General features: G+C 42.8%; 1 protein-coding gene across 1 annotated transcript in view; it reads right to left on the bottom strand.

Annotated features, from left to right (window-relative positions):
- Window positions 1-15,291, bottom strand: part of LOC134876808 (E3 ubiquitin-protein ligase TRIM9) — a 38,584-nt gene extending 23,293 nt beyond the window's left edge. The window contains exon 1 of the mRNA XM_063901975.1: window positions 14,453-15,291. Within this exon, the coding sequence (XP_063758045.1) occupies window positions 14,453-15,247 (795 nt within the window). The 5' untranslated portion in view covers window positions 15,248-15,291. The remainder of the gene's footprint in view (window positions 1-14,452) is intronic.
- Between the last annotated feature and the right edge of the window lie 1,868 nt (window positions 15,292-17,159).

Genomic DNA, 17,159 nt, shown 5'->3' with positions numbered 1-17,159 from the left:
CATGCCAAGCTGTGATGAATCTGCTCCACTGTGACCACACCCACATTTCCAACCTGCTCCTCTTTATCTCACACACACACACACACACACACACACACACACACACACACACACACACACACACACACACACACACACACACACACACACACACACACACACACACACACACACACACACACACACACACACACACACTATTACACGATACAGAAATCATACTACCAGCTGTATTTGCTCCATGTAGTAAAGCAGTATCATTAAATCATAGACTAATGATCAAGATTTTGAACTGAAGTACTTTAAGTAAATACTTGAGGATCATTTAAGGGATTTTGAACTAAAAGGGACAGAGCTTTGCAGTCAGGTCCCCGAGGCTCTAAAAAGATTTAACCGTGGAAATCAGGTCGGCTGAGTCACTGATCTCCTCTAAATCCCTTTATAAAACATACTTTTATTGGAGAGCCTCTGCTGACTTTAGATTTCAGTCATCTTTGTTTCTTTAAAATGTGTTTTATTTTCCGTTTCCACCTTTTTTATGCACTATATTGTTTTTCTTTTCAGCACTGGATTTTGAAAAGCGCTCTATAAAATAAAGATTACTTCTCTATTGGTATTCCCGTGGTTATGTTTGGAAGTAAATCTCCCACCGCACATTCAGTCTCTGCATGTATAATTCCCTCACCACAATAACCACTCCCCCCCCCCACACACACACACACACACACACACACTGATCTCAACCCTGTCCATCCCTCTTCTATGCACGTGCTGCCCGGAGTCAGGGAGGAGGGACGTGTGGAGGTCATGGTTCACAGATCAAGCCAACCCCTTCCGTGGAGCTTCGTACTGCTCCACTCCAAGAGGCCATCTGGCCCAGCAAGCTGTCTGGCCTGAGCGCGTGTGTGTGTGTGTGTGTGTGTGTGTGTGTGTTTTTGCATGCCAAGATGCTAACAAGGGGATGACGGATGTGGCATGTGAGTGTCGTCCTGGCACCCCGCCCTCCTCATGTTGGTCTGTTTGTTTAACCACACATCAGGTCAGAGTCCTGATCTGCATCCCCCCACCAGTCTGTGTGCGTCCTCATTCACTTTAGTTAACCTTTGTTGTTCATTCAGAGATTTGTTTTTTACAAACTAGTTATTTTTCATCCCTGCTTTCATTGCTTGGAAGGCTGGCAGTGAGCGAATGTTGGCAATTTTCTCTTTCCTTTGTCTAACCAAGTCTTATTGACATTTACGTCTTCTCCTAGACATAGGGACAACAACAAATACAATAAAAAGAGAGAAAGGTCTGCTGTCACACACCACAAAAGACCATAAATAATCCCCAGTTAAGCTTAAATACAGGAACAGGTACAAGCCCGTCATCTATGTCTGTTGAGTAGAAAACACAATAACATTTGTAATAAAGAGTTGACATGCAGGAAGGCATGAAAGCGCTGAAAGCCACCTGTTTATGTAAGCGAAACATCTTGGTCTTGGTATAAAACAGGTTATTTGTGATTTGATCAAGACATGATGCGTTTACTTTATTAACATACAACAGAAACCACATTATTTCCCAAACATTATTTTGCTTTATTTTTGACACAGGGCTGAATACAACAGTTTTGCCTCATCCTCAACATTTGCTGTATTCTGTGTTTCTTAGCTGTATACTTTAGAAATTATATTACACCATCAATTGCAATGTGCTGATTTCCACCCAAGGAAATATGTTCTATTGTCAGATGCTTTACAAATATACCTGCTTAAGTTGCAGAAATCCCGACTGTCCTCATGTTAAAATGTGTCTTCAACGAGGAACAAAATTGCTCTTGTACATGTTATAAATGAGCTGTAATTGAGCAACAGTCTCAATAGATTGAAGATTTGTATTCGTCAACTCAAACAAGGTCAAGTCTCCATCATCACACAGCTGATTAGCTCTTTGAATTGTCCCTCAACTGGTTTTTCACCCACATCACAATACTATGGAGCTGCTTCTGTTGTCTTTCTTAATAATGCAGATTAACAGAAATAAACTGAATAATTAGTTTTTGATTGAATGCTATACTTTTTTATTGATTCAACCTAGAAAATGCTCCCAAAGCAAGAATATACAGCCAACACCTTCAATATTTAGAGGTTTTTCAACGCCACTTCATAAGACACCTCTTCATAGCAAGCCTGAATGCACTGTTGCTATATCCAGGTCTATATTTGGCCTCAGCCACAATGCGTCACCCTACAGTAGACCCGAGTAAAACTGTGCAGAAATGTGTAGGAATGTGACAAGTCGGCCCTGCAGGAAAAGCACGAGCCACTGAGGAGATGTGGAACAAAGGAGAAACACAGAAGCATGAGAAAACCACGCAGATGAAAGGAAATGGAAAGTGTAAAACAACAAGACGTCTCAGCGAGAATCGTCGCACCTGCAGAACGGAGCGGCACGTTCAGAAATCCAATTTATTTCCCGCTCTGGTTTCTTTTGTTCTCCTCCCCTTGACCTTTTCCATCTTTTATTGCTCCTCCAAACGGGGGTGTCATTTTTCTTTTTCATGCTGTCAGCAGTCTTCAGCACTACTCTTAGAGAGTGAAGTGCTATTATCTCATTATCTTATTATGGGAGCGATGGAGGGCCGTTTATGCAGTCTGTGACATTCACAGAGACCACGACATTCGTGGAGGTGCAGCTGAGTGTTGGTACAGCGGGGCAGGAAGGAGTCTGAAACCTGGAAATGAATTTGTCGTGTTATCTAGGTTTTGGTTGGATGATTGAAATAGGACTCGTGGTTAATATACTGTATGCTTACACGTTTTGTAAGTCCAAAGTTCAGAAAACACAAGAGTAAACACCCAAGTTGTGAATGTCTGAAGCTTTTAAAAAGGCTAACAAGTGGTTGAATGAGAATACCCAACATCATCACGGCAAACATTAGGCGTCTTTATCTTAGCGGTAGTGACGTGAGGTCATGTGACTGTAATGTAGTTAGCTAATAGCTTAGCTTTTCTCTAGCATTTTTGCTTTAACTTATATAAAAGTGGTGTGAATATGTAAAGAGGATTCTGCTGAGCATCAAAAAAAGCATTCTGCCACATCTTACTTTCTGCAACCATCCAAAATCCAATGGAAAAATCCAATTGGCTTTTCTTGAGGGAACCATCGTGATGCTAACTTCTGGGTCGGCCGTCAAAAATACTTCTCTGCACCTCTCTATACAAGATGAAGGAAAGTTCAGAGTGAAACTGATTCAGGAGGGGAAGTGTTGGCTAACTAAAGAGCAAGAAAGGAGTTTCAGTGTGAATATCTGTCAGAGCAGATATTCTGCCCCTTACAACAGAGGCCTCCAGCTGGACTGAGATCAGTTTTTAACCGTCAGAGAAGTTCATACATAAATCAACTCTTAGACACATTGGAAACCACTTGCATGATCCAATATGATTCAGGGACTCTTCTTTAACGTGTGCTTGAAATAAGTAAACTCTTTCATTCTCAGTCACTTTTAGAAACAGGGTGGGTGAGTGATCAGAGAGAGAAGATGGGGGTGACTGTGACCATCAGGAGAACAATAGGCAGCCTCTATGTGTTTGGCTGACAGCCGGCTAATGTGTGATGCTGGTGTTGACCTTGTCCGAATGAGACCCTGGGGACCAGGCAGGGGAGGAGGCGGAGGAGGAGGAGGAGCTGAACCCCCCGTCATTTCTCCCCTCACTTTTAATTCATCTCATACGCATTCATGAACCCTCACATTGTGTTCAATCTGTTACCGCCTTAACACCTGCTGATATTCTCTGCAAAAGACATACTTTGTGATACACAGGGCTCTAGTTCTTGAATCAATAATGCAGAGGTGTGGAAGGAGCTGACCAATCAAATCACCTCTACTGCTTCAAGGCTTGCAACATTACAAGCTGACAAATGTGTGTAGAAAAAGGCAGTCAAGAAGAACGAATCCACTTCCCCCAAAAGAAGTGTTTGTGCAGAAACATAAAGCACATTTAGAAAGATGCTTCTCACATTGCAAAGCAAGAAAAAGTGTAATACTGCATGACGATCCAAAGAGAATCTGAGGCAGCTTGCAGAGTGGATCGGGCTACATCCGGGAGCCAGTTTCCTGATATATCTCCGGAGCTGCAGCTGCCCCCACAATCTCCACCGTGTGCGTCACAGTGCACACTCACGGCTCTGTGTTTGATGTCAATCACTTACACTACGATTGCAGTGCAGTTGCTTGGCCTCCGGTGTTTTCCGCTTGCATCACACACACACACACACACACACACACAGACACACACACACACACACAGACACACACACACACATATACACACACACACACACACACACACACATACACACACACACACACACACACACACACACACACACACACACACACACACACACACACACACACTGCACTTCCTCAGGTCCTCAGCAAAACATTGGACAAGTGGGAAGTCAACTGAATTAATGGTTAGAGAGGATTTTGTGATGGTGACGGTTCAAGTGGAGTTTTACTGAAGGGGTCTGTGTTGGGGCCACTTATTTTTTGAGAGGGTCACATGCGGGACTTTTCACAGAGTCCAAGATTTCAGCATTTATTGCTCAGTATAAAGTCATAGCCCTCCAAAAAGGACCAGGTTGGTTTTTGTTTTAGTAACAGAAGTTGTCAATTACTTTTTATTAAAAGACAATATTGAAAAAATAAGAAAACATTTGCTGTTTTTTTTCGGCCCAAATTAAAGCGGTCTTTGCTGACACACTTTCACAAATTGTATTATGATATGTTTTTCTTTCGGAGGGGGGCTACAGCTGAGTGTTACAGGGGCAATTGCCTTGTATACACTATAAAAAGGTCTGTTTATACATGGCACTTTCGCCTTTACCAAAGTAGCTCAATGACCATAAATAATCCTTGATAAAAACCTCACAGCAACCTCTTATTTTGGTCTAGTCCAAGTTCATCCATCACATGCATTAGACTCAGTCAAAGACCTGATATAAAAAGCAGATTTGAACTCTATTCAAACAGTTTATACAGCTGTAGTCTTTCCCGTCCTCAGTCAAGTCAACAGACTGCGTTACAGTATTAGTGTTTCACATCTGGTGGAGGTCAAAAGCAATCACCTCTCCCCTTCCTCCTCCTCTTCATCCTCTCATCGCACAGCCACCCAATCATCCGCTGCTCTGCTACACAGCCATTTTAAGGCTAATGCAAGATATATGCCAATGACATATTTAGCTTAAGCTCGACCAAAACAAAACAAGAATCCATCAGATGGAGTAGATTCAAATTCAGAAAATTGCTCAGTATTGGTGAAGTGAATTCATAGTGGCTATTTGCAGTTTTAATTAAAGAGCATTAGAAGAGAAATGTGTTAATATGTTGTCATTTAAACCAGACCAATTAGACAAAATGACCTACATATCAACACGTACTCCACCAGCATGATAAACAAACCAACACCACCTAAGGATTTTGCAAGTGTTGCTTACTCTTAACCCAGAAAAGCGACATAAAAACTGCTCAATGAGGCTTTTTGCACCATCTATATGCCACCCATGAATATTCATAACAAGAGGATCATTGCTCTAACATGTCCGGTTCAGCCGTGCAAAAACCTACTTCATCTTTCAAAGTCACTGCCTTTGTTCTTACTAGTAACTTTTAAACTTCCTGCCTTTTATAAACCATCAAATGCATCACTAATACATTAATGTGTTGTGTAAACCTCAAGTTCCACTCGGTGTGGCTTTTATTTATCAATAAATCCAAAGCATGTCCCGGCAGAGGAAGACTTGAAATGCTTCCACTTCTGCTCGCTATGATGAGACCTTTCACAGTTTGACAACACTGTCACACGCTCCCCGGAGAAATAGATTCCTCCCCGGTCGTCTTAGATAAACCGTGGCATGGATCAGTGGCTACAGCCATAACTGTCTGAACGAGCTCCAGGAGGAAGGAGGAGGAAGGGGGAGGAAGGGGGAGGAGGAGGAAGACTCGTTTTTTATTATCCAGACTTTTCACAAGCTTCTGAGGGGAGAGCAACAAAAGGGCTGCTGAGCAATGAAGAACAGCCCTGCTGATCAATAATGGATCAGGGCATCTTTCATATTAATAAATAACAAGGGTAGGTAAAGTGCCCGGGGCGTAATTGTCACGAAACAATTGCAAATTAGGTTTGTTGGGGATGATGACTCTATTACGATCTACCGTGGGTCCATTTGTCTTACGATCACTGTTGCCGTGCGGAAAAACATGTTACAGTAGCTACCACACTCATATGAGACTCATCTATAAGCATAATCTGCTGTTTAATTTATATGGCTTCCTAATGAATGAAGAAAATGCCTGTAACCATGGTAACAAAGCTCATTGTTCCACTATGGGATGTCCACGCGCTCCTTTACCGAAGCTCTGGCATCAGCACTCATGTTGTCACCAGAAATAGATCAGAAATACGCTCACAGGACTACACTGGGTTTACTACAGTCACAGTCACACACACACACACACACACACACACACACACACACACACACACACACACACACACACACACACACACACACACACACACACACACACACACACACACCCTTTCTGCAGAGTACGTCGAGGAGAGGAAGTGTAGTAAAGTGTGCATTAACCTACATTCAATGCAAAAGTCCAGCAGCACAGCCCTGAGTTACTATGTGCACGGTGTGTGTGTGTGTGTGTGTGTGTGTGTGTGTGTGTGTGTGTGTGTGTGTGTGTGTGTGTGTGTGTGTGTGTGTGTGTGTGTGTGTGTGTGTGTGTGTGTGTGTGTGTACTCATGACATTTTGAGGACAAAAATCACATTGTAGGGACTGACTTGCCCATGGGGTAAATCCACCAGGTTAACCATGTATTTTAGGGTTAAGACTTTTTTGAAGGATTAATGTTGGGATTAAAATGTGGATCCACATCCTCTTTAAAATGGAAGAGGATGTAGCGTGCCACGCCAACATCTTCTCCACCTTTATCTGACCTCCCTCGTGAAGGCACACCGTAGACATTGGCGGCTTCCAGAAAGATTCTTAGGACTGCTGCTGCACGATTGTTGGTGGCAGCACAGAAAACTAGAATTGGTCAAAAACGTTGCTGTCGTTGGTTGAGAATTATCTCATCTCATCTGTACTGCTGACAGGACAGTCTGAGATTCAGGTGTGACATACCATGAAGCCTTAAACTACAACTCACTTCTTCCTAACTCCACACCCCTTAATCACATCAGTTTCAAACGTTTCAAAGTCCTGGTTATTCTGGAAACAATGCAAAAAACCTAATGCAAAATGTAAGATTTCAATCTAACCGGGCCCTGTTGTGTTACGCCATTAGCCTTTAACTGCTATCTAAGCTAAGTCTGGTGAGCTCACTTTGTTCCTACTCTCCACACATCCGTTTCAAAACAAAATGCAACACATCCATATTTGAAGAGGCTCTAAAAAACTTTAAGTGGCTCGTAAAAGGAAGCATTTTTGGCCGGGTCTGAGAATCAAAAGCATGTCGTCGTAAGTACTGTGCTTTATGTACAAGTGTGTGTTAGTGTGTGTAGCTGGGCCTGAGGAAACAGCGAGTGAGGCTGACCCGTCATGGTCGGCGCGCTGCCATCTGGAATGAGGTTAGTCAGGCACAGCCAGCCGGCACACTGCAGCACTTGCTCTAAATCACCTCAGTAACAGCGTCTCTGAAAGTTGAAGGCACCTTCTTTGCTGAGAGACTTGTTGTAATTTCTGGTAGTAATGCCGGAGGCACTGAATTCAATTTCATAGGACATAGCAAAGAAGAATCCGTGTTACTCTCTGAAAATCAGTACTGTTTGTTCATCTTGTCATCTGGTGTTTTTAATATGGACGAGTCACCATTTAAATGCAATAATGTTCAGACTGTAGCGAAATAATGAGTAATAATGTATAGGAAGTGAGCAAACGGGATAGTTATTTAAAGTCTGACTGAGATAAAAGCTGCTTCTCTGCTTTTATATATCGTACGGTGCCTAAAAAGAGAAAAAGCAAGCCTCTGACATACTACTCTTTTCCCCAGAGAGGAATTGAAACAATGTGGTTCTGTGATCTTATACTCCAATGCATGGTGAATTATAGATCTGGAAAGCATCCCATTGTTCTGTGTAGTATCAGTATAGGCGAAGAGAGCATCGGATCCACTTTAAAGCTCCATGAACAGAAATGAATCAGCACAGATAACAACAAACTGGCAGCTCACAGACTAACATGCTTGTCTGTGTTTTTGTTTCAGAGTCCCTGTGGACAGGAAAACAAGCAAGACAAATTGTTTACTGTCAATATTAAATGATGCACCATGAGTGACAAGAATCTGGCGAGAGGAAACCCAATCTGATTTCTGTGTTGGCACCGGAGATGCATTTTAAAAGTGTATGTGAATGATTCAAACCTGACACACGCAGTATTGTCCTCGTCTTGATCATTCACGATTGAAGTCAGTGAGCCTGGTGTGTGGTTCCTAGAATAAACACAAGTCGGAGCCTCCTTCCACACACACTGTGTCAATTGTGAGTCATGTTACTATACCAGAATAAATCCTCATCCTCTGCCCACACAAGTGTGTGTTAGAGAGATGTTGGAGGCCATGTTAAAAAGGAAAGTGCAATAAGTGCAAAATGGTGATATCCATTATGTTTTTTACCAAACCAAATCTGCTTTGAACACACGAGCTGACATTTCTGTGAACTTGCCGAAACATGTCACTAAAATTCTTCAATTAATATCTTTTTGGTTACATTTGAATTGATACGAACTTATTATCTTGGACAGCAGATTGCAGTCGGCTGAAAAGGGTCAAAAAGGAAGTTGCTAGCTCAACTTCTGAACGACCTAAATCTCATTAAACTAAAACAAGATAATTATCTATCCCTTAATCTGAAAAATGATGCATGCTTCCCAAACTTTACAGCCTATTTGTCACCTCAAACATATTAAGAAAGGAACTGAAACCAGGAACTGAAAAGGTTAAGCAATCATTAATCTGTAATTGCTTCAGAATTATCCAAAAAGATTGTGGTTAGCATCCTATTTGCTTTATTGAGGATCTCAACGTAACAATTATTCAAATTATATTTCTGGACTAAAACTAGAAAGACGACATGCTACCCTCGTTGGCAAAACAGCAATTTGAGCTGAACCCCAATCAAGAAAGTCCTTAAATGAAGATCCTATTTCTGAAGAATGAAAGAAAAACGGTCCCAAAGTGAACCAGAAGCACTCACAGGAGATGAAACATGTTGGTTTTTTTCAGCAGGAGACCGAGGTGCAAACAGACCTACTGTAATGCATGCAAGCGGAACATCAGCTCATGTTTTTTAAAAGAGTCAACATACTGTACAACAACAGCTTTGTTCCACAGTCTAAAGCAGCAGACAACAACTGTCTGTGTTCTGAAAGTTTAGGAACAAATTCCAGCTGATCGACATGAGGACAAATCGTGTGTCAGGAGGAAATGTTGCATCCTGTCAGAGCAGCTCCAAACACCCTGGGAGAAATGATTAATTAGCAGCTTCCATATCATTCCTCACTCATAATGATCGTATTTGGGGAACCAAACAGACATTTTAAGAGGCCATCAGGGCAAAGGAGAAGATACACCATCAGCTTGAACAATGATCTTATCCTTAAAGACACAAGACTGCAGCTGCCAGAAAAAATGCAATTACGCAAGAGGAAGAAGCGAAGGTGTTTGGAAGAGAATGGATTTATAATTTTCAGGAGGAGGATGTGAACGGTGGGAATGACAAAGGGAGGGTTGAAGCCAACACAAATACCTCAGGTTTTGTACCAAGGATGCAACATGTCTTAAAGGAAAGTGTTGAGCTATTTTGCTCATTCTTCCCAGCCTACACCTCTGCAGGTTTAGGAGCTGACAGTCTTGGCATACGCTGAAGCTCGAAAAACTGACGGTGTTTTTTAAAGATGAATCTGAGTTGACATGATAACAGCAAAGGTATTCATTATTAGCTTCAGGTCACAGATACATATTAATGCTGGTATCAAAAAGTCTTAACATGGTACTAAGTCAATTAGTACCATCACACAGTCTGAAGCTGATGATGCAATGACACACACAGCAGGAGAAGCAGCATCTCTGCTGAGGTGGTTTTTAATATTTAACTCAGAGCATGGTCAGAGCCAGCTGGACAGAGCGACACACACACACACACACACACACACACACACACACACACACACACACACACACACACACACACACACACACACACACACACACACACACACACACACACACACACACACACACACACACACACACACACACACACACACACACACACACACACACAGCTTTAAATAGACAGTGTGTTTTCTGCTCAACTGGTCAGAGGAAACTGGATCAGTGTGTCTCTCCTCTGCAAAAGTTCATCCGCTTCACTTATGCATATTGATGCCTTCCGTATGTGTGTGTGTGTGAGTGTGTGTGTGTGTGTGTGTGTGTGTGTGTGTGTGTGTGTGTGTGTGTGTGTGTGTGTGTGTGTGTGTGTGTGTGTGTGTGTGTGTGTGTGTGTGTGTGTGTGTGTGTGTGTGTGTGTGTGTGTGTGTGCATTTGAGTGTGTAGCAGTTGGATGGTCAGCCCCCGAGCTGCTCCATGATGTACTTAGTGTTTGATTTGCAACAAATGCAATACGATCGTTGCTAAAGATCTTTCTGCTTTAGTGAATTCTTACACAAATGTATAAAACACAAGACATACAGAGACTCAGAAATAATATATATAGAGTGCAATACATACGAAAAAAATAAAGGCTCACACTTGTGCAGCTCTTTCATGTTTACTCCCCAAGGAATTTGACATAGTGCTGCTCACAGTACAGTACACAACCCCAGGTCTCTCACACACACACACACACACACACACACACACACACACACACACACACACACACACACACACACACACACACACACACACACACACACACACACACACACACACACACACACACACACACACACACACACACAAGCCTAAATGCATTTTAAAGCCATAATTGAGTTGGAAATATTAACAATTAAGCTTGAATCCGAGTCCTGCTCTATGGTTTACACACACGGTATTGCATGCCAATCTAAAGCACGCACACACACAAATAAACACAGCCATCGTTTGCTTAATCACGGCAGCCATTCTTCAGTATGGTTTGGCTATATTTTGTGCTTCTACTCTGACATGTGTACATGCGTTAAGGTTCAAAATATGCTTTAGGCAGGGGGGGAGTGTGTGGGAAAGAAGGGCATAGTCTGGACCATGGAATAACCCAATTACATGTTGGAGCAGATCCAAATCACAAGGCAGATAGATACACACTATTTTCCACTTACTCAAATGGCCTTGATTGAGGTGCCTAGACTGTCCTATTGTCCTTGTGCGATCACCTTGGTTGCCTGGTGTCTTGTAAAAACTATAAATGCTAGCCACCGATAAATCAATGTTTGTTTCTGGAAAGCTTTTACAAAAAAACAGCCAATATCTGGAAAAATCCTGCTGCTGCACAGGAGAAAAACAAGCCATTTGTGTTCAATCAATAGTGGAACAAAAAGGGACGGAGGAAAGGGATGCTTACAAGATGCAGCAACTGAAGCAGAGTGCAGCCCACTGAAATAAAATCCAGCTCTGACTGACACTTTAAAACCCAAAAAGCCATCTCAGCTGTGCGACATGAAGCTGGCAGAGCGAGGAGGATGAAGACAGCCAGACATCGATCTCCTTCAGCAAGAAGGACACCATATTAACTAAGTGGTGGCCATCTCTTATTCATACGCTGCTCATTACTTATCAGCGCCCTCTCACTCCTGCGCTCTGATGGGATTTTCACGGTCCATTTATGGGACAGGGTGTTAGAGGGGAAGATGGAGGAAGGGAGGGTTGAAGACGGGGTAAAAGAGGGGGGGATGGGGAGAGTAAATAAGAAGCAGGGATGGAGAGGTAAAGGGAGGCAGACGAACCGAAGGTGAAGGATGAGCGAAAGAGGGCGAAAAAGGCTGGAGGAAAAATAGAAGGGACGAAGGGATTAGTCCAAATGACCCACTTAGCAGGAGACGAAAATGGCTTTTAATTTACACTTGGAAGTCTGGGTGTGATGAAATGCTGTTTTAAACACAGGAAGTAATTAAAGAGGCCCTACTATGCCTTTGGGGGTTCTCCCTTTCCTGCAGTGTGTTGTATGGGTTTTTGTGCATGTAAATGGTCTGCAAAGACTAAAATCCCGAAGTTCCCTCCAATGGGATTTCCCTCCGACACACACTGCCTAAAAAACGCTTCCATAGGACTCATTGACATCACGATGTAACACTTGCGCTTCTATTGGTTAGCACTCTAAAACATTGTGCGTGATAGGCTAAGGGGCGGGACATCTCTAAGCGGTTGACCAATCACAACAGATCAGAGCAGACAGGGCGAAACAGAGGGTGAAAAGAGGTGCTGCAGCACAGTCAGTATGAGAAAAATAAAGAGCTTTTGGAACATTAAAGCATGGAGAAAAATACAAATATGAACCTGAAAATGAGCAGAATGGGTCCTCTTTAAAGAATGGGCTTGAACTAAATCCAATACTGGTCCCACAGTCTGTTAAATACTAGTAGTGTATTGATTTTCCTTTAAACCCTTTCGATTTGTGCCCCTGGGGCCTTTTTTCACAGTCATCTCAAAATGCTTCACATATCGCCTCTTGCAAAATCAAATGAGGCTTTACATTTCTAAATATCAGCTGCTAAGTTGCATCACACTGCATCCCCGCGTGTGGAGTGAACTTGAGTTGACCCCAACCCCTTAGCCTACGTTTAAATGAATGAAAGTGTCATAAAAAATGAGTTAAATCATAAATCACTTTAATCATCCTTTAATGAATCAGGCGGATGGTTTTTGGCAGGAAGGGAGGGAGAGAGGGAGAGAGGGAAGTTCAGCTTGGAAGGGAAAACACTGAGTTAGCACCAGGTTTAGCCAAATTTAGCTCCAGCAGACTTGACAGTAAATTATTAATTATGTGTGTGTGCCAGACATTGTACAACAAATGAACTACAAAGCGTTGTAAAATAAATGCAATTTAGACCTTAAAAATCTTAAGAAATACAAACTAAAACTTGCCTTCTTGTTCTAGCAATAGTAAATACACTAGACAAACAACAAGTCCAATCTTTGAACGTCTTAATCGTGCCATTCAATTGAGTATTGCACTTGTAAATCAGCATAGTGCGCCCAACTCGAAAGAAAACGGGATGTGCTTTCCGTTTCTCTAAAATCACACAGCTCTATCTGTTTACCTCTTAAATGTTTTTGATCTGCCAATCTTTAACACCTCGAGGGGAGAACATCAGTACCCAACTGTGCTGCCAGAGATTAGCTTTGATAAAAGTGAGATATAGAACGGAGCCAAATTTTCATTTATGGATGCATTGCTGGAAGAAGCACTTAGATATTTGACTCAGTAAAAGCATCAGTAGATAAAATACTCCCTTTGGAGTGTTACTCTATAAGAATATACTCCAACATGAGAGCAATGTTAAAATGTTGTCAAGGTAACACAGAAAACATCTAAATGTGGAGGAAAGAAGAGTATTTCCCTTTGAAATGCAGTGAATACTCAATTGAAGTATGTCAAAAATAAACTTAAAGTACTTAGTTACTCAACATGCAAATACGTCCTTCAAACAAGTATCTTTTTTTACAAATCTTAAACACACTTCAATAAAAGCCGGGTTTTGATTCCTATCCCCATCCTGATCCCGCCTGAGAAAATACACCAGACTGCTCTTCCCACACAGTCACTACTGACATCCCACACACATGCAGTACATGTGAGTCACACTGCACACACAGATCAGGGTTTTACGCCTACAGTAGTTCTTGCACTTCTGTCAGTGTTCTCTAATTCACAATTTGCCCCACATACAGTAAAGTCAGAACAGGGTTGAAGTGATTTCTCCCTTTTCTGCGACTCACATTTCCACCAGTGTTGCATCCTCTCACTCCCTTAACACTAAATTCCCTACATGACGAAGCAGTTAGCCTAATTATAAATAACCAACAAGAACAAGAAAGCATACGATGAGGAAGGATTTGGTATCATAAAATATAAATATAAGACTGTGTGTGTGTGTGTGTGTGTGTGTGTGTGTGTGTGTGTGTGTGTGTGTGTGTGTGTGTGTGTGTGTGTGTGTGTGTGTGTGTGTGTGTGTGTGTGTGTGTGTAATAGTGTTGGTATGCGTGCAGTGATGGGCTTTGGTTTCAAGCTCAATCTTATACCAAACATGCATGGCTTTAAAGGGCATAGGGCTATATTGGACTCTGTGTGTGTGTGTGTGTGTGTGTGTGTGTGTGTGTGTGTGTGTGTGTGTGTGTGTGTGTGTGTGTGTGTGTGTGTGTGTGTGTGTGTGTGTGTGTGTGTTTTTGCTCACCTTGTGTTGTTTCCACATCACAGCCAGCGGTTTAACGTCGTGTTTGGCGTGTTTTCCCTCCTCCAAACACTTCATACACACCGGAGCCTTGCAGCTGTAGCAGTACATGTTGAAGTTTTCCGCTTCGTGATCCACGCACGTCGCTGGTTTCCGCGCGGTGGCGGGCGGCAGCTGACCGACGCTCGCCGCACCGCCTCCTCCTGCCGCTCGGTTCGGCGGCGGAACCAGGCGGTGCTTGGCGAGCGGACCGCGGGACGGGTGGCACCGCTGCTGGCAGGCGTTACAGTAATACACGTCGCACTGCTCGCACATCACCGTCGCGTCCACCGGGTTGCGGTCGCACAGCTGGCACTTCACCGCGGTGGATGCGGACCCGGTAGAAGCAACGCGGCGGTTCTGCTGGTACCGCGCGGTGATGGCCTCCAGCAGCCGGTTCCGAGGGAAACCCCGGAGCCCCCTCTCGTCCAGGGAGACGCTCCGGTGGCACAGCGGGCAGGTGAGGGAGCAGTGTCGGTGGTGGTTGGCCGGAGGAAACACCCGCACCCCGTTTGGAGACTTGAGCTGGCACGGAGTGTAGGATCCGTACCCGCTGTCAGTCTCGCTGTACAGGCTCATCTTGTCCATGTCCAGGTAGTCGTAGTCGGACGAGGCTCGGCTCTGCACCGGGGTCTCTCCGTCCGGAGTCTGCACGGTGATGTTCCGGGCGCAGGCCAGGCAGACATTGTGGGAGCACGGCAGCAGGATGGGGTCCTTGAAAAGAGAACCGCAAACCGGGCATTTTAACTCTTCCTCCATCGCTCCCGTGTGTTTTGGTGGACCGGGGAGGAGAAGCAGCTGCAGGAAAACACTCCAGCACCGACTGACACGGACAGCTCCCTGTACGGCTCTGCGCATGCGCGAAGGGGGCGGGGATTGTGGCTTGAGTTGATTGATCGAGTTAATTTAAAGGCTCTGAAACACCACAGATCTCGAGATTGCCATGTTATTTATTCATTCATTCATTTATCTTTTTATTTATTTAGCATTTTGTCTTATCTGTGTTATTTTAATCTAGTGTTTTCATCATGATTTGCCCTTTTACAAATCCTATATATGGCATGTGTGTGTATCGTTAAGCAATACAGTTTTAAAAATAAGAAAATTACCTTTCTGTTTGTAAAGTCTATTCCCCTCAGCCATCCTGGCAGTGAACAGAAAGGCAATGATTGTCGATCATCATTTCAACAGTGATAATGGTCCTGATGATAATGATGATCGTCTATTGTGACTGCCTGATGCTCTGCATTTGTTCTGCCTGTCAGTCAGAGACAAATGATCATAGTGACAATTACTAGCACATACATAACAGAGAGGAAGCAAGCAACCATAAAACTCTGTGAATGTAAACAAATGGATGTTAAGATGCAATAAAAGAGAGTAGTTGCTTAAAGTTGGTGGACATTTGTTTGTGTAACTGACCAGACAGCAGCCATGACTGAAGTCCCTCAGGGTGCAGCAATAATCCCACACACTGGGACATACAGTATTAGCCCTGTTAGCATCACTTTAAAGAAGGATTTATGTCCACATACTTATGAAAGTATACCTTCATCGCCTGAATTAACCTTTACCCACAACCTAAGGCTCTTTAACAAGTGGGTTAAGTTTCCTCTTGTTCCAGTCATTTTTGAGGACATGTACTCATACAGTTTTAAAGGCAGGGCTTCACATCACAGCATGACAGCTCAGTGTAATAGTGAGGGATAAAGGGTGGAGTAAAAGTGTCACTTTGACAGCAGTGCAGAAGTTTTAATGGCTTTGAAAGTGTAGCCATCATTGTAGGAAACTCCTGAAAAAATCAAAACTGTCAAAGAGCACTTCCCCTCTAAAATTACACTCAAAAGTTATTTATGGGTTTTGAAAATTGAATTGCGTAAAATCATACATTATTTACTGTCGTTCAATGTCTATAAAAGTCTTTTTTTGAATATACCCTCATCTTAGAAGAATATATAATTATGTATTTGTTGATAGGTATCCTGTTATTGTTCTGAATCTTGAGTGAAAAGTATAATATCTGCTTCTGAATGAACGCATTGCGGAAGTAGAAAATCAACACACAAAAACATGTACTTTAATGGAGTATTTCAATGTTTGTGTCTCCAAAAAGGAAGCCTTCTTAAGACAATATTTGACTTTCCTGCACTGTTGAAACATCTGTAAAATAAGTGTTGTTTTTAACATGACACAATGGTGGGGCAACTAGCCTACTTTGCACAGATGCATTATCGTAAATATCCCAAAGAAGCACTAGGCCTATTCCACATTTCTCACACAAAGTTAATCACGAGTGGAGGCCAACCTGGGCACATATTGAGCAATGAACAGTGTAGTATTTTGCATTTTCAAAAAAATAAATATATATGGTACCTGTTGTCCTTGCCTGCTGTTCAACTCCAGTTGTAATAGCTATCAGTTTGGTTAGCCTGTCTGCTCAACCTTCCACTTTGTCCTGTTGCTTTCAAATGTTGTAACCTCTCAGAGACATGTTTGAGATCCTTAAAAGCCAGGTACCATCTCCTCCGAATAACAACACCCAGGAAGCTAAAGTAATCTCTGACAAGTTAGCAGTTAGCCGTTTTGTCATGTTGAAACACTCCGGGTTAAATCTCCTTTTTATTTACGAGACGTTTGGTTTATAACATCCTGCAGTCAGTGGGCGCCAAGG

This window comes from Eleginops maclovinus, chromosome 15, assembly GCF_036324505.1.
Source record: "Eleginops maclovinus isolate JMC-PN-2008 ecotype Puerto Natales chromosome 15, JC_Emac_rtc_rv5, whole genome shotgun sequence".
NCBI classification, from domain to species: domain Eukaryota; kingdom Metazoa; phylum Chordata; class Actinopteri; order Perciformes; family Eleginopidae; genus Eleginops; species Eleginops maclovinus.
Note: the sequence above shows the minus strand (reverse complement) of the source record. Positions and strands in the feature narration are given on the sequence as shown.